Raw genomic sequence first — 22683 nt, forward strand, 5'->3', positions numbered from 1 at the left:
CTTTTGAGTGCGGAAAAACACTCTCAAAAATCTGTGTGTGCGCGGAAGGTGATTTGTGTGTGTTAGACAATCCACGCATGCGTAGGTAACAATGTGTACGTACTTTCTAAAGAACTGCACATGAAAAATCAATTTTAAGCATTTGTAAAATGTGTTTTATGTGCAGTTTGTACAGCATGCATTTGTGAACAGCATGACACACACACAAATGGCTTTATACGTGCAGATTGCGCAGCACGCATTTGTGATCCTCATGACACACACACACACAAATCGCTTGTTACAGACAAAACGTTAAACACGCATTTGTAACATTTTTGATAGTATTTTATCTCCATAGTGTTTTGCTCATGCAGCCTCGTGCATCTAGCTGCAAGCAGCTATGAAGAACAGACAACAGAGGTCTGGTAATGTCACTTCTTTTTAACTCCACAACCCCAGATTTGTTTCAATTTAAAACTTGCTACCCTCAAACCAACTGATGAGGACTCAAGTGACATTAGGATATTTATCAAACTTCATGGTAGCCCCCTTGAAACCACCAGGCTATACATCTTTGTTCACATATGCAGCAGTATGTGTGTGACGAGATCTTGTGCCAATGCATATGATAATTCATACTCAAAGTAGAACTGAAGTGACATTCATTACAAGATGATTAGTTAAAACATTTCAAATTGCACCTGCATTGGTTGGCATTTTGTGATTTTCAGTTGAATAAAAAAATATTTTTCCAGTGATACATTTCATCACTGAAGATATCTGAACGGGCCCATGGCACGTCTTTCCTTGTTTTCCTTATGTACAATGTTATAACAGTGAATTATCATCTTACAGTAGGTGTGACCTAAAGCTAAAAAAAATGACACGCATATACAGTGGGTACGGAAAGTATTCAGACCCCCTTAAATTTTTCTCTGGTCTGATGAGACCAAGATAGAACTTTTTGGCCTTAATTCTAAGCGGTATGTGTGGAGAAAACCAGGCACTGCTCATCACCTCTCCAATACAGTCCCAACAGTGAAGCATGGTGGTGGCAGCATCATGCTATGGGGGTGTTTTTCAGCTGCAGGGACAGGACGACTGGTTGCAATCGAGGGAAGGATGAATGCGGCCAAGTACAGGGATATCCTGGACGAAAACCTTCTCCAGAGTGCTCAGGACCTCAGACTGGGCCGAAGGTTCACCTTCCAACAAGACAATGACCCTAAGCACAAAGCTAAAATAACGAAGGAGTGGCTTCACAACAACTCCGTGACTGTTCTTGAATGGCCCAGCCAGAGCCCTGACTTAAACCCAATTGATTCCAGCAGCATTACACCTATAGTTAAGTCTTTTTTGCTTTGTCGGCATTACATTATCAGTAAAATGTTCCCAGCCAATTTATTTTTTCCATCAAAACATCAGATCTTCTAGCACATGACTCTCACAGGTCTTGGTTAAAGAACCCTTGGTATGCTTTTTCTTGTTTTTTTGACTATTTACAATTATCATCTTAGATGTGACCTAAAGCTAAAGAAAATTGGCATACCGTATGTTCTAGTATTTCTATGCAGAAGCAACTCAGTTTATCGAGTTATCTCAAACACTAGCTCGTGAGATTTTTTCTAACAAAATAAAATATTACGTGATAGTTTAAGGATTTCCTTGAATGGTCATAATCCCCAGGCAGTTGGGTGTTCATGTAAGCTTGCCTGACATCCACCGGTGCCATTGTAAAAGCAGAATTATTTGACTGCGCCTGGTTTTGTGGATATATTTTACCTGCTGCTGCACTGTGACCAGAGGATGTGGGGAAAAATACAGGGCCTGAGGTTACTGCATGTCCAGAAATGTTCCTGTACAGGGACTCACTGTTTTACCTGGCGGGGTCTAACCTACAAGCAGCCGGCCATTACCTACCCAATAAACGAATGGCTGAGTATTTGGGGACAGCCCTATTGTGAACAAATATTTTTCATCACAGTTTTCATTAATGAAATGAACAGTGGTTGCAGTCTCTTTGAGAATCAAACCTACCAGTGAAAAGGTGTGAGCAGGTCTTCCTCAGCCTGACGGCCTGCTCATACAGTTTGCGTGCGCTACGGGTGGATCCGGGCATGAGGCGGTTCCTCATAGTCTTGACGCCTTGCTTGCTATCTGGGTTGAGGAAGATGACGATGGGATACCACTGGGTGTAGTTCAGAGTATCCACAGCTTTGGGAGTCACATCCAGCAGAGCATGGCAGTCCTGAGGAAACAACAGAAAGAGATCAAATGCTAGAGAGTGTCAATCCAAGTTCATAAAGTTGCATTCTTTTCTACAGTACTGTACCTGTTCAATGATTTGTCTAATAGTGTTTAGTCTCACAACTCCAGAAGATTTTTCACTTCCTGCATCTTTAGGCTCCATTTCTGGAGGAAAAAAAGAAATGGCTAAATGTAGCAGACTGGAACACATGTACAAGGGACTTTTTTTTGAACAACTAAAATGAAGTGGTGATGATATAAGCACTTACTGGCAATGACAAACTCGTTCGGCATGTCGTTGGCCAGTTTTTCATTCACTGCATCAGAAATGGGTCCAAATATCACCAGGGGTCTCTTGAATCCAGCTGAACAAACCATTAAGCAGAACATGAATTCAGTCATAGACATCCCAGGCAAACAGAAAACAACAACAATATACTTCTTTTGAAACTGCAGAGTGGCTAGTGGGTAACTTTTGAGCTATGCTGACCTTACAGGCCTTAATGTGCATTTCCAGTGTTTTGATAAGATTCTCTTTTTTTGCATTGATTGTTTACATTCATGTTTGTAAGTGACATGTATCTAGCTTGAACTGAACACTACTGAGGTCCTAAAGTGCAATGCATGTACAGAATTAATTGAAATATGAAAGAAGTGCAAGATCATCATCAGGTCAAATCATGCAATTTCCTCATAAACTGTTGGTACAATGTTTCTTTCAATTTGACCTTAACAGAAACTTCTCCATAAATGTCCAATAAATGTGCTCGTCTCTCTCACTGTTGTTGCTCCCCTCCAAGTTTATTTTTCCTGGTATGAGGGGCTGACACTGAATGATTATAACAACAGGTGATATGTGCAGAGGTGTTAGATGTTAAAAAAAACATATGAATTCCGATTTGACTGTTTGGACAGAGGTTGCATAGTCAGAAATCGGATACGAATTGGCCCTGGGACCACATATGGATGAGGCCCAGATTTGATAAAAAAAATAAATAAATAAAAATAAAAAATCTGATTTAGTTAGTTCAAAATATCAGAGCTGGGGAAAAAAAAAAAAAAAAAAAAAAATAAAAAAGTCAGGTTCGGGCCACTTCAGGAGGTAATGTGAACATAGCGTTTGTTACCTTCACGTAAGACCACTCTCTCATAGGCCGGGAATCGTGTGGCGACCGGAGCAGCACTCAGATCCTCTCTGCTCTTGCGGAGATCTTTCTTCTTTGCTGCTCTTTGACCTCGCAGCCTCCAGAAGTCTCCCCTATCATTGCCTGATGCAGCCCGAGCAGCGTTCTGAACATTGGCCATTTGGTCCGCTCTGAAAGACAAATAAAAATGAACGTCCATCAACGGGAAGCCTGACATTATGATTTTGTGATATATATCTTTGTGGTTTCTAACAATTTCAAATGTCCTTGCTGCATGGTGTCATTGTTAATTATGCAGGCCCTTCTAGTGTTTGATTACATTGTTGATCAGACTCATCCAGTGAATTAGGAATGAATAATTTGTGCTTGACTACCATTACAGACATCACTATGGCCTACTGAAAATGCCACTAATATAAATCCAACTCAGACACTTAACATGTTAAACAATCTACAAGAACTTTATTTTTAAGATAAGATTTAGTTTATTCATCTCAAGTTTATTCATCTAAAGAGGAAATAATACAATAATTACTATGCAATAATCTCACACTACACTGTATAAAACTACACATGCCGTAAGACAATAGTATCCATTAAAACAAGAGTTAAATGTAAAAATAGCAGATGGGGGAGAAGGGTACAGGTTACCATGCAGCATCAAAGAGCAAGACTAAAATATGCAATGAACAGTATAAAACCAGGTGTATAGTCAATGTTCCTCAATATTACTGATCTAAAAACGATTATAAACAACTACTATTATAAACTACTAATTTATCAAAGTGGCTGTGAGTTAGCAGCTTATATGCAGCCATTTTTTAAATGAACACACCTGACAGTGCTAGCAAGTTTTTATAATCAACACCATAAATAAGAAATATTCAGTCGTCACACCTATTTGTCTGACAGATTCTTAAAAAGGCATAGATGACCACAACCCCCCCATACACACCTGCTCTTGTTGGGGATAATTCCTTTCTCCAGCAGCTGGTTGTCTTTGTCAGTGCGGATTGCTAGCCAGTTGCCCAGCTTGCCATCATAAAGTGTGTCTGTCACTTTGAAGATCTCTCCTCTGGTGAAAGGAAGGCTCTGTGGCATCTCCTTCTCATACTCAAAATGGGTCCTGATGAAGAAAGAGTCGCCTCTGCCGGATGCTAAAATGTCCTTATATACTGAAACAGAAAGCAGATGGAAAAAAAAGGAAGACTTGCATCATTCTGTGCCTATCCACTCACTGAATGTCACTACAAAGCTAAGCTAAAGACCACGGGCAAATAAGTGGTTTGACCTCAGAGTATTAGTGGTTGAACTTAGTATAAAATAGGGCCTGATTATGGGCCCACTTTTTCTCGGCATCTACATAATGTACCTCTTTGAATTTATTCACAAATCTAGCATCATTTTTATTTCTGAGCACATGACACTGGCCTCAAAATCGATTTGACCAATTAAATGAATAAGCCACATAGTGGTTATGCAGACTAACATTGCAACAGATGGTAAATACATTTCAGCCTTTTCACTGGTGTTTGTTACCTTTGGTATACAGCCAAAATATTTTAGCACAGTAAAGTTTTCACTGCATTTGGTACTGTGATAACTTTGGGTTATCAATAAAGAGTAATAAATCTTGGTTTCAGCAGTCATTAATTATACAGCATAGTACCATCAGGTTTGCTCTGAGCAAGAATGGTGACGTCTTCTCCTTTGGGAATCTCCAGGAGGTAAAGGACAGCATCCTCACGTACCATGCCTCTGAAGTCTGTGTTGTTCACCTGGAACAAACAGGAAAACATTTAGAAACAATAGTATTGAATAGAATATTATACAATTATACAACCAACAGGTTAAATATTGGATGTTTTTACACAAAGGCATCAGACACCAGATCACTAGCACTAAAGAAAAACCAACATTACAATTAATCAACTGAGGGGTGACAGCAGGTTCTAGTCTGTTGTTTTTGAGTACACTTACAACATGATTTTCCTAATCTTGTTTTTAAATGACTCTTCTTCCTTGTATGTCTTTTGTTTTTGTTATGTTTATAGTAGTTTTTAATAATCAGTACCTAAAGAATACACTAGGCAGAGCCTAATGGGTATCCAGATGAACACATCTGAATATTTCATCTGCAGGTTTTGAATATGGGATAAGAGAAGCCTCACTTTCATGATTTGATCTCCTGTGCGGAGACCCTCCTGCTCAGCTGCACTGTCATCCTGAACGTCAGCGACGAAGATGCCGACATCATTTCCTCCTGCCAGCCTCAGACCCACACTGTCACCCTTCTGGAAACGCACCATCACTGTGTTCGGCCTGGACGATGAAACCAAGAGTTCATTACACAAAATCACAAGACAAGGAAAAGATGCAAGTGAGGAAAATAAGATACTTGGAAAGCAGCACAAGTCACCCTGAATAATTTGTGATATACTGACCCATATACTTCCTGGTCCTCTAAGCTTGGCTTTAGTAGCACCTTAGGAGGAGCCTGAACCTTTGGGGCCACAGTGACTACTGGTGCTGCAGAAAAGGAACAGAAAGCAACATGTTCATATTTCAGATTTACCCATGAACGTAGCTTTGGATATTCAGAAGAACAACTGTTTACCTGGTGGCGTTTCTGGTCGTGGTTCATCCTTCTCTGCCTGCAAAGTGGGCGTGTCTTCTACAGTCCTGTCAGGGCCTCTGAACGGCGTTGGCATGGCGCCCATTTTTGCCAGCCTGTTGGGTGGGTCCTCTCTGGAATCAACACACATTCAAGTCTCAGAAAATGTTTAATTTCTAGCAGGATTTTGTGGTGACTGTACAGTCAGTTCAGCTGGGGACCTTTGTTGCATGTCATCCTTTAACAACTCCCCATATACCCAAACCCCAGCCAGAGAGGTTTCTAAACTAAATTAAAGGTTTAGAGAAAAAAAAAATATCACCAATGATTGGTTTTATGTGATGGTGTGGCTAAGCCTTATGAAGCACAACATAATCCTGCATTATCCTCATTTTCTGCTGCATTTAACATGCAGTTACTTCATTAAGTCTGGATTTCCTTTTGTGGCTTTAATCATCTAATAAAAATGTTAAAATTCAATATACTCTGAATTTATGAAGTTACTTAAATATGTAGCCTCAAGCGATTTCACAAAGTCAGACTATTAAGAAGTGGTTTATCTGTGTGTGCCCGTCTGTTGCTTCTAAGAACAATCACACAATCCTTCCTATGATTGTAAATTTAATGGCAGCTTACCTGGGCTTCTCTCTAAGTCTTTCATTAGAGGAGTGGGAGGAGATGTCAGACTGGTGGCCTCGCCTATCATCCTGTGGAGAGTAGGAGCGATACGACTCAATCTCGGAGATGTCTGTAACACACAATCACAGACAATCAAGTGTCTGTGCGGGCCTTGTGGTTCCGTTAAATCTTCATGTAAAAACAAAAAAATATATATGTTTGAGTAAAATGCCTAATTTCTCTTTGATGCTCTTTGCCTACAGGTAATTTGAAACAGAAAATCATGTCAAATGACAAATTACTATATACATTACCAGGTCCAAGCACCGTGATCAGGACAAAGAACTCAAATTACTATATACATTACCAGCTCCAAGCACCGTGATCAGGACAAAGAACACAAACTCAACAGGTTGTTTAAACTCTGACACGTAGGAAAATGGTTTTGTTGCATTTCCATTTATTCTAGCACAGCAAGAGTGATACAGCATAGCAATAGCATTAAAAAGCAAAGTAGCTGCACTTCAGGCGATTTGAACCTAGCAGAGCTGAAGCTTCTCATTAAGACACATAGTCCCTTTTGTTCCCAGAGACCCACACAGAGGATCTCCTGGATGGCAGAAATCACACTGCTGCTGCAGTACGTAATGAAATTCTGTCATATCCAATAGCAGGATTATGATGGTGGATTAGATCACACTGCCAAAGGCGAGTGGGCACATCCACACATGCAGAAACACACGCTCTCCGACACATACGAGTCCCATAACTAGACAAAGTGGGTCACAAGACATCTGGCTATGCCGCCCTTCCTGCAGACATTTGGTCAGTGAACAATCCACTCACACCTCTTATCTAGATTGGTTCCACTCAATCATAGCACATCATCTGGTCATGTGACACAAATAACAGGTATTAAAAAGTGAATAATCACAATGGAGGTATAAAAATAATGACTGGTGACTCTGGTTGGATAACAGTGCTCTTTCATGCTTTGTGAAAAATTTATACACATCAAAAAAATATTTAAATGAAACTTAAAAACTGATGTGTGAGTAAAATCTTTATTTTATGAAGTGAAAACAGAAGTGATGGACAAGTACAATCACAAGAGCTACAACACAACACAATTGATTCGTATGAAGTTCAGATGAAGTGAGTATATATATGATGATGGTGGCCACTCGCCAGGTTTGCCTTTACACTGGATAGGACCTGCTGCTTTTCAGTTTTGGTGGTTCCTCACCATCGAGATCCGAATCGCTATCGGCCATCTGGGGGATTCTGATCAGCACCTGCCGTCTGTCTCTCTGCACCAGCAGCTGCAGCTTCCCACGGGATTTCTCAATCAGCTTCCCTGCATCGCTAAGAGACAGGTTTTCTGTCACCGTACCATTAATCTGAGAGAGAGAGAGAGACAGAGAGAGAGAGAAGATTGGCAGATGGTCAGATGCTAATCACTGCACTTAACTAAAACAGTAGAACAGTACTTGTGCTGTTATGGAATTAAACTGTTTTGTTTTGCAGAAGACAGTGATGAAATTCTGGAGGAGATATGACATTTTTATAATCAAACAAATAAATCAATAAAACCAAGAAAGAAATCTTCTCCAGATGTTTAATCTGAGCCTCAGGTGCCACAGGGCTGGAGGAAAATACTGTATACAGAATATGATTTTAGTATCGAGTCATTTATCAAATAAAATGCAAAATATATTTGCGTCATCAAAATAAACTTTTCACTTGGGCCTCTGAAAATGTGCTATGTGCGTTTTTCAGTATTCTGGGACAAATGCGTTGACGTTACCTTCAGGATAATGTCTCCTTCTTGCAGGTTCCCATCTCTGCTGGCCAGTCCTGTGCTGGTCATCTCCTTAATGAAGAGCTGACTGCCCAGACGAAGACCATACTCTGGAAAAGATGGTTAAAAAAAAAAAAAATCATATAAATACAAAAAGAGTATCACACCAGACACTGCTTAGTGTATGGCTAAAATGTCATTTTTGAAAACAATGTCTTGTTTTTGAACTAACTAGTCACTTTTATTTATTTATTTTTTTTAAATGGCAGCTCTCCATGCACCAAGAAGCGGTTTCCTAGGTGCCCAGAAAAATTGTCACTGAATCTCTGGTCTGTTTCTTTGTCTCATTTACTTCATCTCTGATCAGACAGTCAGTGATTTACAGTAAATTACAATGACAGTTTGACATTTTCATTTAGGTCACGTTCTTAAATGTGTCTAATGTAAGATTCCTTTGGAAGTCGAACGGGTATCAAAGTTTATAAAACTTTATTTCTTACCTTCGTTGGGATGGTTCTTGAGAAGCAGAACATTCACTGGCTTCTCCAATGGTTCCAGGTGGTCCCGGCCGGGACGTGGCAGAGGGATGGGCCTTGCAGCAGGGGATGGTGAGCGGTCCAGGCGGTCCCTGCTCCCGCTTTGCTTCTGTGGTTGATCATACTTCTTTGGCTCACTGGAGACGCGTTCACGTCCCCGTTCAACGCCGACATCAGGTCTGTAGCGCAGCTCGGGACTGTAGTCCCGGTCCAGGGCCCGCTCACTGCGGTAACGCCGTTCGGGACTGTGGTACCTTCCATCTGGACTGTAGTCACGGTCGAGCACGTGCTCGCTCCTGTAGCGGCGATCTGGGCTGACCTCTCTGTCTAAAGTGCGACCTCGGCTGCCATCTCTCCTGTATGGCCGATCGGGACTGAGGTCTCTCTCCATGCTCCTGCCACGTTCCCGCCGGTCATAGTCACGAGTTTGGTAGCCAGAATCCATGTAGCCTCCCCTGCCTCTCTGCCTCTCCAGGCTGTGGTCCCGCCCGCTGTACACGCTACGGCGGTCCTGCTCGTAGCTGTAATCATCGTTGAAGTTGTTGCTGAAGACTCTGTCATCAGGGGAAGGGGGACGGTTCATCACAGTGACTGGAACCTTCCTGGGCCTCTTTATTGTCTTTTGAGAAATAAAACAATGTTTCAATAAATAGAAGAAGGTCACAAGGCATTTACAAATCATATTTCAAAATTTGAAGCCTCGGGTGGAGCTGAAAGTAGAGAGACAAAAGGAAATACTAGGAGAGAAAGGGGGGTTAACAAATCTGATTAAAATGCACAGCTTTCAAACCCAGTGTACATTTGTTTATTATGTACATTGTACTTACAATTTTTGCTACTTTGCCACACTTCCTGAGAGTCTGGACAGCAAAGGAGTGGATAGCCCCCTCCATGCTGACGGCATTCACCTGCACCACTCTGTCCTTCTCACTAAACACACATTCACACTGATATGAGTTTTCCATGACAAACACTTACAGGATTTTCATCAGGTCTGTAAATGTGGATGTTCATTCAAAATACAGAATCATATAACAATGTTATATTTTAATATAAAACCCAAAGTAACAGGGGGACCATTACTAGCTCTGTGTCTGTTAAAGAAGTTGCTTGGACCTTTCCCATTATAGGGACATAAGATGACTGCTCAAAGTGGGGAAGGAAATCCCTTGAGCAATTAAAGTATGCTGGACAGCAAACACAACCAGCTCAAACCGATTCCTGTTGTGAGCTGTCACATAAAACTACATAAAAATGTGATACTTCTTGGCTTATTAAATGTTTTATGGGTTTGTTATAGAGGACCTACAGTGTAGGAAATATGGATAAAGTCCTCTATCATTGATATGTAATTTCAAATTGCAGTATACTGCTCAGTACAGTAAGGTCAGAAAGACTAAAGATAAACTGATCAGACTAGAATGTGTGTTTTTGGCAAATCCTTCGTCACATAGTATGTAGAACCCAATAGTGATATAAAATGGTCTGCTTAAAGTCTGCTGTGGTCCCAATGGTTTAATGCATACATACAGCATTAAATCAGTATACACGGAGTAGGGTAATTGTTTCTATGACCACTACTGAAGGAGAAGTGAAATGTACAAAATTAAATATTACCACAGATAAATGTAAAAAAAAAAAAAAAATTTAAATTTTAAAACTGTTGAATTAAGACCCAGAACAGTACATACAATAACAAGCCATCAGCAGGTCCTCCCTTCAACACATCAGACACTACGATGGATGTTTCACCACTTTCCTCATTTGGGTTGTCTCGCCCCCCTGACACTGCGATGCCAAAGCCCATCTTTGAATCCTGAGAACACAAAGAGAAAATATGTAAGTCATGTGGAGTCTCTATTCTGTGTCACAGTGTGTATTTATATACGTGTGTGTGAGAGTGAGTGTGAGAGCGAGAGAGGTGTTTGTCAGCTCATGCTGTATTATCATGGCTGCATGTGCAGGATGCATGGTGATTAAAGGGACTGCGACTGGTGTATACTCAAGTCATGTATGACAAAAATCCCAGGGTGTGATATTATTCACATTATCTGATTTCTGAGAAAGATTTATGAGGCCAAGAGACTTGAACATTTTCTCTACTCAGTTTTTCAGTCAAGCTGACAAGAGGAAATCACCACACTGGTAAAATTGTTTAAATGTGACAGCAGAGTTTGATAAAGCCATGTAAGCTTGTCTCTGTGTTACACTGTAGTTTCCACCAGCATTGAGGCTGAAACAATGGGATTTAATGGTGCAAACAGGTTGTTTCTGTGTGTGTGTGTGTGTGTTTGTGCGCACACCAAAATATCTGCAGTGCCTTCTTAATAAAGTCCTTGAATTTCTCTCACTGACTCCCGTTTCTTTACATACAAGTTTCTGATTGGGCATCAACAAGAAGTATTAATATAATAATGAATCTTAACTTTTTCTTTTTCACTGCGGTGCTATGCTGCTGACACATTTACTTTGTATTTTACATCAAAAGAAAGATGTTTAATAAAAACAGCAATGTCTTTAAAACTAAATGTTAGCTGTATGTTTCTAGTTCCCAAAGACTGTTGAATTTTTATTAGAAATTACATAACTTTTTAATATGGCAAAAACAGGGTTAAACATTTTATCACATCACGCCTTGCTTTGCCAAGTAAATTGTGAAATACAAAAAAAAAAAAAATCTCAAATTTCTCTGCGTTGTTTGAGGAAAACATGGTGGATCCATGTTTTCACATATTTAAAACATAGAGAAATTGATTCAACCCCACATTTTCAGAGTGTTACCTATTTGAACATTGTTACACTGATTTACATTTATTTAGAAACCACATGCAGACCTCAGTGATTCATCTGTATTCCCTCATCATCTGTCTTGTAGCACTGGACAATAGGTCAGCTACAGTATATGTGATGCTCTATATAGTTTTCCTTGTGTGCTTCATGTTTTGTGTATAGATGGACCCAATCTGATCCTATATCGACATTGGGTCTGATATTGATGTCATTTACTCATCGGATATCGAGTGTACATTCGATTCCTCATCTTACCATAAACATGTAGCAACTTCAGTCTGTAACATTAGCTGTTTATTTGACTAAAATGCCATTTGTTTGGAGGTATTTTAGTCTGGAAACCCCAAAAAGCAAGACAACTACCTGTAATGTGTGTAAAGCCGGCATGCCAAGAGGTGGAAGTACAGCTGTGTCATACAATACATCGAATTTAATCAAGCACCTGCAGAGGTTTCACATGAACGCGCATCTGGAGTTCGTGCTAGCCAACAAACAAGAAGACCACACCTAGCAGAAGATTCTCACTGATGCATAGACTTACAGCAGACAACCCAAGGGCTAAAGGGATTATAGAGAAGTTGCTCAACTTCCTTATACATGATGGCCAACCTCTATCTGTTGAAGAAAACGTTGGATTTCACAGCCTGTTGAAGCACTGAGAGCCCAGGTATAATCTGGCATCCAGAAAACACATTTCAGAGACCGCTATACCCCAACTATACAACTGAGTAACATCACTGTTAGCAGCGCAGTTAGAATATGTTAAAGCCACAAACTTCACAACTGATATTTGAAGCTCACATTTGAGCAGCATTGAAAGTGATCCCCTCTATTCAGTCGCCACTTTACTTGGACCCTTGATGAAAACACAGGTGAGCCAGATTTTTTTTTTTTTAAATAAATTATAAATTCTTAATGCCCAAATGCTGGCTACATTTTAGATAGTAAATGTAAAGTCTTGAAAAACCTAAGCCGCATGTTTATCTCTAGCCCAAAAGCGGAGATTTGCAAGTGGTTGCACTTATCCATCATTACTCATAATATTTTGTTTATTAGTACTGATTGTGTCTTATTGCAATGAAATAGTTCTTGTATTGGAATCAGGAGTTGTGTATCGAAATCAGAACTGAAAAAAATGTGGATCAGTCCATCATTAGTTTTGTGCAACGTACCCGTCTGCATGCTCCTCAGTGCACTTCCAATATGCAAGTGAACACACACCCGGTACAGACACTAGCACGAGGCCTCACTTGAGGTGCACACAAAATGCTACGCTTACGGTCTGTGCAACTGCGTGTGACACGGACTATTGTGCCTCCAAATTTGATCGACACAGAATCAGAAATCTCAGAGTGATAAGCTGATCACGCTGATCGATTGGTACATCTGTATTTATTTATCCTGCTTTTTTCTTTTAGATGAGAAAATAAATCTGCCATTTGGTTAAATATGGCAAAGTGATGTCAGTTAATGGGCTTCATCTCTGACTTGACTTTGAACTAAATTTATTAAAGTGTTTATCGTCATGTCATTCCATAAGGAAACTCGTTTCCCCGTACAATGAAGTTTTTACTTTGCTGAATGTCATGAATGTTGAGTTTCATGCTCACAGAAGTCTAACCAACTCCTTACATTTGGTGACAAATGTTGTGGAGGACACAACGAGGGACAGGGACAGAGGCAGTAGCAGAAAGAATATGTATTAAGAGACTACCCAGTTAACAAATAACAGAAGAGAATCAAACATGGCTGCACATAGAGTGTGACAGCTGGCTGTGATGGGGTTCAGAGCTGGGGATCGTATGCCTGCAGCTGAGGACTTTTTTTTTTTTTTTTTTTTAAACAGTAAATCTGCTTTGTGGTGACTGGTGAACATCAGCAGGAGACATGAAGCTCATGATGATGATTACCCAAGCTCAGCTGGTTCACTCTGCTCACACAGTACACATATTTAACACTAAAAAGTGAAGGACCTGGTTCACTTGGCTGGTCGTGAAATGTGGCACAGATGTGACGTAATCAAATTTAGCAAAGCACTGATGATGTGAATCAAGTAAATGTAACATCGTAATTATTTCCACACACAACTAAAAATGAGATTTTTAACTTGTGTGTTTGCTTGTTCAAAACTGTTTGATTTTAAAAAATAGGTTTGGCCACTTGACTGTACATTATTCTTATACTGCTGCTTGTGTCAAGACATTACATTACATTTCCTAAAATAGGGTATAAACAAATGCATTGCTTTGGCCTGGGTCCAACTTAGAACACAAGATTTGAAACTTAACTTTGGCTATGATTAGCTACTCACTTTAGTCACAAGTATTCATTTTGTAACAACATGACATTTGGAAAAAGGTCTAAAAGTCATAATACTATGCAAAGAATCAGCATTTTCACGTAATAACAAGTATCAACTACCACAAATTTTACTCAACTTTCTGATAACTAATTGATTCAAAATTTTAGAGTCGTTTTGACCACATGTAACCAGCATTTTAAACATAGCCCTGGTTAAATAATGCAGCCTACTTGGTTTGACAACACTGATAAAAAAAACAAATCTTAAAATTTTGATGCACTTTGCAGTAGTGGCTTTTCCCAAAACAAGTGATGAGACTATGATTTTTTTTTTTTTGGTGACTGCATTAGTTTACTTTGGCTCATACTCAGTCTGTTACATCTGGGAGCACTGTGCTCTCTTAACCATGGGCTGACTGCAGTGTGTTAAACTAATATAAATGTTCTCTACTGGGGAAGCCCAGGTCCCAGTTTCCCTTATCTGCATCACCAGTACACTCCTGGCCCTTTGTTGACTTAAACCCCCCCCACCTTTTTATTTATTTATTTATTTTTTACATTTCTTTATTTATTTGATTTAGTTTTATTTTACTTTAATATATACCGAATATCAGTCTGGATAGAGTTGAACACACCAACATTACACACTTTCACACACAAACTAAATTTAATAATCCCTTTGTCTCATTTAATGTCTGTTGTCTCATCTTCTATGTTATGTCCGTTGTCCTCTAAATGTGTCATTTCGTGTTGCAAAAAAAAAGAGCCACTGGGGAGAACAGCCTGGGTTTGTGGCTAAAATGTAAACACTAAATAAGCTGAGGTCTGGTGTGTTTCGGTGCAGATGGACTCACCCTCTGCAGGGTCACAGTGTACTGCTCCCACACAGTCTCCTCCATGACCGGGTTCTGTGGAGAAAAAGAAAAGATTACCATGGGTGGTTTCATTTATTACATGATGCCGCAACAAGGCCAAGTGATTAGCCTATGTTGTTGCTACACAACCAGGAGTTATGATTTGTTTACTGTTTGAGAAACATCTAGCTCTTATTGATTGAATATTGATGAGAATACTTGATCAGGTGATCAGCAGCACCTAAAAGCAATTCAATATGAAACGCTTCTTCTGAGAGACAGACTATTCCATGAACCACTAACAGGTTACAGAAATCAACCTGAAGCCACACACATGCTAAATTAGAAGTCACTTAACCAATCAACACACAACTCAGCAAGGTTTCTGCTGCCACTAATAATCAGTTTTATTATCTAAAACTACTTGATAACACCTTAGTCAGAGCCCTAACCAATGTGCTGAAAGTGGTTTCACTGTCCGCCAGTCAAAAACCCTCAGACAGTCACACTCACAATCCAAAAACACAGATCGTACCTCGATATCCCTTAAAAACAGATGAGCTGGTTTTAATTTGGTCTAACTACCTGTATCATCCATTATCATTCCATTGGTGCCACACCTCCAATTCTGGACAACAAACTGAACATAATTTACAGAAACACTACCAGATCCGGTCAGTTTTTTTTAATAAACAAACAACAAACAAAAAACCCTCTGATCCATTACAGAAGAAGTCAGGTCTAGCTGCCTGGTGAGCCATTTGACCTGGCCACAGATCTGATCAAATTTGAGCCACAGTAGTAGAATCACACTCACAAGTCCCTGCAGGATGCGAATGGTCTTGACCGCATGGGCCCATTTCCTGTGTAGGTTGAGGACGGTTTTCATTGCTGGCGCTTTCTGTCTCTATCTGTCTCTCCCTGCTCACCACCAGTGGTGCTCTGGCAGACTGATGTGCGCCACAGTCTGCTCCATGGCCACAGCTGCACAGCCACCAGGAGCACTCTCCCTGCATCTGCCTGCCTGCCTTTGACGTAAGAGGGATTCTGCTGGCCTACATTCAGCACAAATCCCACTGTCTGCAGAATATGTAAACATACAGACACACCAACTCCTGCACAAGCATGCAGTGATTAAATACCCAAGTGTTCATCCACAAACACAACAAATCACACATAACATTTTGGGGTTGATGTCTGCACAGACCCTAAGATGTATTAGATGCTTTAAGGTTTTAGAGGTTATTCATACATCTGTAAAGACAAACCAACAACAAATGTGAGCAGAGTGCAAATTTGCATTACTGACAGCACAATGATTTGAAGCTGTTTAGGGGAACTAAAGTTGAAAGAGAAACCTTAGTGCTGCTGACACCTCTGGCCCAGGCTTGGTGGCATAACTCAGGCTGGCAGCACACCCATCATAACCCACATTTTTGATCCTGCGGCCTACAAGAGGAAACCAGATAACCAGCTGCAGAGAGCCCACGGGACTGTGTGTATGGAAGCAGGAGAAATAGTACTAGTACAGTACATAGGAAAGAACACAGACATGATTTTTGCTTCAATACTGCCATTTAAAATGTCCATCTGGAATGTCATGTTAAATTGCTCTTATAAGGCAAGAGTCTTTCTGTCTAATAATAGCCCAGTGTTGAATAAGGATCTTTCTCTAATCACAGCAAGTAACACACAGAGTTCAGCTCAGGGCTGACACACACATATATTTTGTCGAGGATTTAGTTTTTTATCCTCAACTCAGGTACTGTGTCAACAAAGAAACGAAGCATTGTGAAGTGCTGCTTTCTCCTCTTCTCGTTTATTTGACATCACTTTGCATCCGACAGGCCAAACACACACACAAACACACAAATCCAGCAGAAGAGAACATGTGTGGACAGAGGAAACATTAATTCATTAAAGTAAGATAAATGACTTTGAAGTAGATAATGAAAGTGCTTCAGGCAAGGCCAAACCAGATTTAATCAGACTAGCTTCTTACACAGTGTGATATGATTGTGATGGCTGCTAGCAGGCAGGGCTGCTGGATAAGTCATAGTCTCCTGAGTGCAGGCCATTACATAAAACAAACATTTCCACTAATGAGGACAGAGGTTGAAATACTGGGTCATCCTCGCAGGACATGAGTTAGAAAAATTATCTAGAAGCAGAGTCAGCTCTTTAAAAAGGAGAAACAGTGGGCACATCTGAATCAAAACTCAGAACTACACTAACATAAAGCCTCTTTGGGTGACATTCAAATTCCAAACATAATTCGAAATTATAGGCCAGTCCTCACTTGCTTTCTTAATCTGTGGTTCCGTTAGTGGATCTTGGGGGCAGGGAAAACAAATTTGGGGGATTCTGATGTGAACTGCAGAATAGGAAAAAAAAACTACTGTCCCCTATACAAATGTAATTTCATATCTATTCAAAGTTTTGCCTTTAATTCCCACACATATTACCATTTTAAAATCTTTTGTTTTTAATATTTATACCAAATATAGGTACTCAGCAGAGCTGCACTTAACAAGTAGCCTATCTTTATTAGCCCTAAGGTTGTTTACCTGACTATTTTTCAATTTGTTTAATCTATAGGACAAAAAAGAAAGCCTAAAGTGATGGCTTCAGATGTCTTGTTTTGTGAGAATAACAGTCCAAAATCCAGAAACATTCAATTTATGATAATATTCAACAGCGAAAAGAAACAAGTCCTCCACCTGGAACAGTTTGATATTCATGTTTGAAAATGACAAACCATTTACCGATTGTCAAATATGATTTGATTTTCTTCTCATGCACTACTCAATAATTCAGCTATTCATTTTCGCACCACTACGTGGTTGTTCATCTATGCGTTAGCCCTGCGATGGATTGGCGACCTGTCCAGGGTGTACCCCGCCTTCGCCCAATTGCCAGCCGGGATTGGCTCCGGCCTCCCCCGTGACCCCATTCAGGGACTAAGCGGTAGAAAATGAATGAATGAATCAAAAAAGAGCGAGTATTTTTTTGACATAGTTGCAGCACCAATCCCAAGGCAGCTGGAAACTGGATGAAGAATAACTGACAAGTTTTGTGAAATTGTATGGAGAACATGTGAAACCGTAATGAAATGATACTGCACTGTGTAGGATGCTAAAGACAAATTGTATAAATTCAAAATAGAGTATAAAACTGAGGCTAACTCATGACCGGGTGTACAACAAAGAAAAAAAAAATTACTCACTTTTTGTTCCCCTCCTGAATGTTTTTGAATTTGCCAATATCAATACTCAAAGTACAAAAACCAGCTCTTCAATGTGCAACTAAATATCTTTGGCTTCTAGATAAGACAGACACAACATAAATCAAGGCCAAGATTTTGTTTGCCATCTATTCACTGAAAGCACTTTGAAACTGTTTGGGGTGACGTCTGTATAAATGGATTTACTGTCTGTCCTTCAGCACTAGTTCAAATGTTTTTAAACAGTCCTTCATGATGCAGTGTGTAGGTTTCAGTGTTTCTATGTGCTGCTGATCACTGATACAGGTTGTACAAGTCTGCCCCCTACTGGCGACAGCGCCGAATGTGAGGCACGAGAGAGGGCAACATCAATACAAGAGAACACCTGAAAAAAACACAAAGCCATCACAGTAACACAGGACTTTTGTGGGCCTTATTTGTAATTAACTACCGGCTGGACCACGGTTAAACGTTGCTTCTAGAGAAACTTGAATAATTAAAAAAAAAAAAAAAAAAAAAAAAAACAAAAAATATGTGTACAAAAAAGAAATAAAAAAAAAAAAAAAAAAAAAAAAAAGCAAACATGCTGCTGACACGTTTTAACCACTGAAGCCAATTATGTGTACTGTAGTTGATACCAGAAGATCAAATGCGTTAAAGGTCAATATATTCGCAGGAGATATGGGGTCAAAACAACACTTAAAGCAGGATGTATCCACTTTAACTGCGCTTCTGTGAACTACAATAACTGCTAATTAGCTGGCAGCTACAATAGCAGGTGCAACAGGCTTCAACAGGGACTACTCACTATCCCTCAAAAACATTCAACCAGGGGTATAACAATGCGATTATCTGCTGAATTTTGTAATGATCGATTCTTTGAATTTAGTCATGCTAGTACTTACGGTGAAATACTGGGTAGCATATCTGTTCATAGAGAGCAGACCTCCACCGTTTACTGGCATCACGCACTTTGAACTATCCGGGACTGGTCCTGGAAAATTTAACTAAACTACGACTAGCTGTGCGTTTCCGGTCGTACAGCGGTCAAAGTTAACAATACAGTAGGGTCCAAGAAGCTTGAAAGTCTCGTTTACACTACTTTAAACGTCGCACTTTAGCTACTTATCCAGGGCAAATATTAGTGCCGGATACTCCTAGTTTGGTTCAGATTATACCAAATGAGAGGGGATGGGATTTAAACTGTGCCAAATATCAGCAACTCAGACAAAACTTTATAGCCTAATCTAAATCTCGTTTAATTAAAGAAAGTGTTTACTCAGCTACCAAGAATAACGAACTATTAATATAATTAAAGATACAACAATGAAAGGTGTCTTTCCCCTCTAATACCGCTGAGATGGATCCGTCCAGAATTCCCACTGATTTGCAGGAAGCCTGCTGCGAGTCCCAGGCACAGGCAGCACAAAAACAGATTAAATACAGCGGACTCATAGGCGGCGCCAGGACATCATGTGTGGGCAGAGGAGTCCTGCATGGGCGTGGTTCATGGAGGTATTGTAACTGCCAGTGGTTCAACAAAGACGTAAAAGCGCGTGTTTGGTTTTCCAGAGGGCTACAATGGTGACAGAGATCATCTAAAAACTTTGGCGAAGATGTTTATATAACCCAATCAATTCAACGAGTTTCTTTATTCTACGCATCTCACATTATAAACTTGTAGTAGTCGGCCACAGCAGTAGTTGCACTGCAAAGCATTTTACAAATAAAACATGAACCTGGGGAAATACAAATTTGGAAAAGAGGTCAAACGATAGTCTCCTGCATATCCTGAAAAATACCCAGCAACAGTAGTAGAACAGGCTAAGGCTACATTTATGGAAGTCCTTAAGCAGGTCTACAAGTTTGAGGTACATATGTACCTTGTAACTTTCTGTAACTTGTAGACCTACTTTAGTCAACTGGAATAGCCTACTTCTATATATACACTACACTACATCTCAGAGGATAACACTGTAGCCTACTTTTTTGCTCCACTACATTTAACTCAGTTACTATTCAAATGAATTTTTCATATCCTTAACTTATAAATTGGCTATGGTGATACTGAATCAACATTTTCTGATAAAGTGAAGAACTAAAGGTCGAGAAAATTCTCCTACATCCCAAGATACACTCTTTTTAAAAACCACTGGATTACTTGGAAAACGCATTGTTACACAGCAAAGGGGCGTTTTAACCTCATGAAAAGTTGATATGACAACAAACAGGGAAAGGCCTTGTTGCCATGAAGTTGTCACTTTATGCAGAAAGATTTTCCTTTACTAGAACTAAAGGGCCCAAACAAAAGAAACCAGAAATACACAAAGATATGTGGTCAGCTGTATATTGTTGACTTACAGTAAATGAACAATTCAAGGCTCTTGCACCATGAGCAGCTGCACCACAATGACCTATTGTTGGTTTTGTTTGTGTATTGGTACGCGTCTTTCTATGTTTATGTGGACAAATTTATGTTTTATACCATTGTTGTGAGGACATTTATTTTAGCCACTCCTCACAACTTCAAAGGGCTGTTTGAAGTTGAAGACTTGATTTTAGGATTACGATTAATTAGTTTTAGGTTATTGAAAAGTCGGAGTTAGGGTTTAGTTATCTTAAGGGGCTAAGGAATGCATTATGTATCCTCACAACTACAGAAAGGTGAATGTGTGTGTTCATTCAAATCTGTCCTTATCTGGTATTTTATCAGCATGAGACAAGTCACAGATAAGAGCACCAGCTGACCGCTACAATGTCAAAAATCTCTAATACCACATACAATTAAACTGTTTCTTTTCAATAACCACCATTTTAACCAATGACAGAACCTTCTCTGTTGGCAAAACTGACCACAATTTATCTTTGAATTAAACAAAATCACTGTTGTAAGAATAAAATAATGACAATTTAAGAAAAATTTAAGGTCAATTCAATTAAATCACCCCATTTAACATCAATTGAAATTTTCAAAATGTACCTTAAATAGGTCATCCCACTGGCCTCAATCATTTGTGTTACCAAGTAATTAAATCAACGAAGCTTCCGGAATGCGACATGCCTCTCTGGTTAGTAATCATTCTGGATGCAGGAGGGGTCACTAGAGGAAAGAAGTCTGGGAAACACCGAGTCACTAAATTTCACATCACGGCATCATCAGTGTGTCAGGGGGAGAGGCAGCCTTGTTTGCAGGTCACCAAACATTTTCTGATAAACCCACAAAAAAAAAAAAAAATTAAACGCAGCTTTGCACTGATGTATTTTTCATCTTATCCATAGATGGGATTATGAAAGATTAGAATTGATGAAATTTTCATTAAAAGAACCACAAAACCATCCAAGTGACAATAAAAGCACGAAAATCAAAGCTAGATCGACCTGTGGGGTTTCAAGTGACACCAGCAGCAGTAATATACATACTCTGAAGAGTAAAATGCCAAAAGTGAATGACAGTTTCCATGTTTACTGAAAAAATTGTATATGTGCAAATATTAATATAGTTGCCTCATGCCTCCATGTGACCGGATTCAAAGCTAAAGTGTCTACAGTAGAATAAAAGCTAATAAATAATAAATTAATTCAAAACAGGTGAAGTGCAAGCACAGGCATGTTGGGTTTGAACACTGAAACACACAGTAGAGGGTCAACAGGACTGCACATGCAGCACAGGGAGGATGTGCACAGCAAACCAGACTCTACATCACCCTGAAAACATAACATCATGTACTGTAAACAGCATACCATCGTAATAGCCGAGTAGCTGCGTGAAGACAGGCGGCGGAGATACAAGTACTGGGTTTCTCTGGACCAGCAGAACTTGCAGCCGGACTTGAGCAGGTCAGTGCTGGTCTGGTCAGAATCAAGCTGGTTCCTGTGCACACAGAGTGATACACACACTTTTAATTGCCATTTTACTACTGTCTTACACACTGGATTAAAAATAAGGTAACTGAAAACCTATCACATTATTCACTCTAGATAAAGCAGTGTGACGTAGTGGCATGACCTATAAAAAAGGTCAGGCATGCTGTGACCTTAAAGTTTTTCATTTGCTGAGTAGTTTAAATCAATATGAAGACAGCTCTGTGGGCTCTGAGATATCACAACAGATATTCTTCACTTCTTGTTGACATTCTCCATCTAATGTTTTATACTCCAAAAGTAATTGTTAGGATTGGATTTCAGGAGTTACAGTTGTTTTATTTACTGTTAGTATTATTTTGCTTTTATAATGATAGAGTTTAGTATGACTGTCTGTGTTTCATTAGCAGCACCATGTATCAGTATTAACCTGGCTCTTATGCATGCATTATAGTTATAATATTCAGCTTTGAGTCAACTTGTAGTATTTTTCCATCTTCTTGGAAAATTGTGCAAGAATAAATTGCATAGATAAGTGTCGTTCTGGAAACTATTGATAAGATGCTGTTAATTTATGTTAACAGACGTGAAGTCTGATGGGCTTGAACTGGTCACTCATGTCTGAAGCATGAGTAAAGGGTTTTTTTTTACAACAGAATCAGGGAAGTAAGTGACACAGCTTTCAGTTAGAGAGAAACGCCTGAAAATAGA

The 22683-nt window shown here is 39.6% G+C and overlaps 1 protein-coding gene across 6 annotated transcripts in view; it reads right to left on the bottom strand.

Annotated features, from left to right (window-relative positions):
* Positions 1–22683, bottom strand: part of tjp2a (tight junction protein 2a (zona occludens 2)) — a 36752-nt gene that overhangs the window by 7878 nt on the left and 6191 nt on the right. For 4 of the 6 annotated variants that reach the window (XR_002276151.1, XM_020615118.1, XM_020615115.1 and 1 more), the window contains exons 2-18: positions 21853–21982; positions 14889–14942; positions 10635–10759; positions 9771–9873; positions 8908–9562; positions 8414–8517; positions 7853–8006; positions 6625–6736; positions 5992–6122; positions 5819–5903; positions 5546–5696; positions 5044–5152; positions 4330–4549; positions 3357–3544; positions 2499–2594; positions 2315–2394; positions 2020–2230 (exon numbers count right to left, since the gene is read on the bottom strand). Coding sequence is in view for 5 of the 6 variants with exons in the window: in XM_020615115.1 (XP_020470771.1) it covers positions 2020–2230; positions 2315–2394; positions 2499–2594; positions 3357–3544; positions 4330–4549; positions 5044–5152; positions 5546–5696; positions 5819–5903; positions 5992–6122; positions 6625–6736; positions 7853–8006; positions 8414–8517; positions 8908–9562; positions 9771–9873; positions 10635–10759; positions 14889–14942; positions 21853–21982 (2708 nt within the window). In the remaining variant the exon portion in view is untranslated. Of the gene's footprint in view, positions 1–2019; positions 2231–2314; positions 2395–2498; positions 2595–3356; positions 3545–4329; positions 4550–5043; positions 5153–5545; positions 5697–5818; positions 5904–5991; positions 6123–6624; positions 6737–7852; positions 8007–8413; positions 8518–8907; positions 9563–9770; positions 9874–10634; positions 10760–14888; positions 14943–19016; positions 19442–19464; positions 19595–21852; positions 21983–22683 lie in introns of those variants that run through there. The other 2 variants (XM_020615116.1, XM_020615117.1) reach the window with 2 other exon arrangements.

This window comes from Monopterus albus, unplaced genomic scaffold, assembly GCF_001952655.1.
Source record: "Monopterus albus unplaced genomic scaffold, M_albus_1.0 scaffold158.1, whole genome shotgun sequence".
Classification (NCBI taxonomy): Eukaryota; Metazoa; Chordata; class Actinopteri; order Synbranchiformes; family Synbranchidae; genus Monopterus; species Monopterus albus.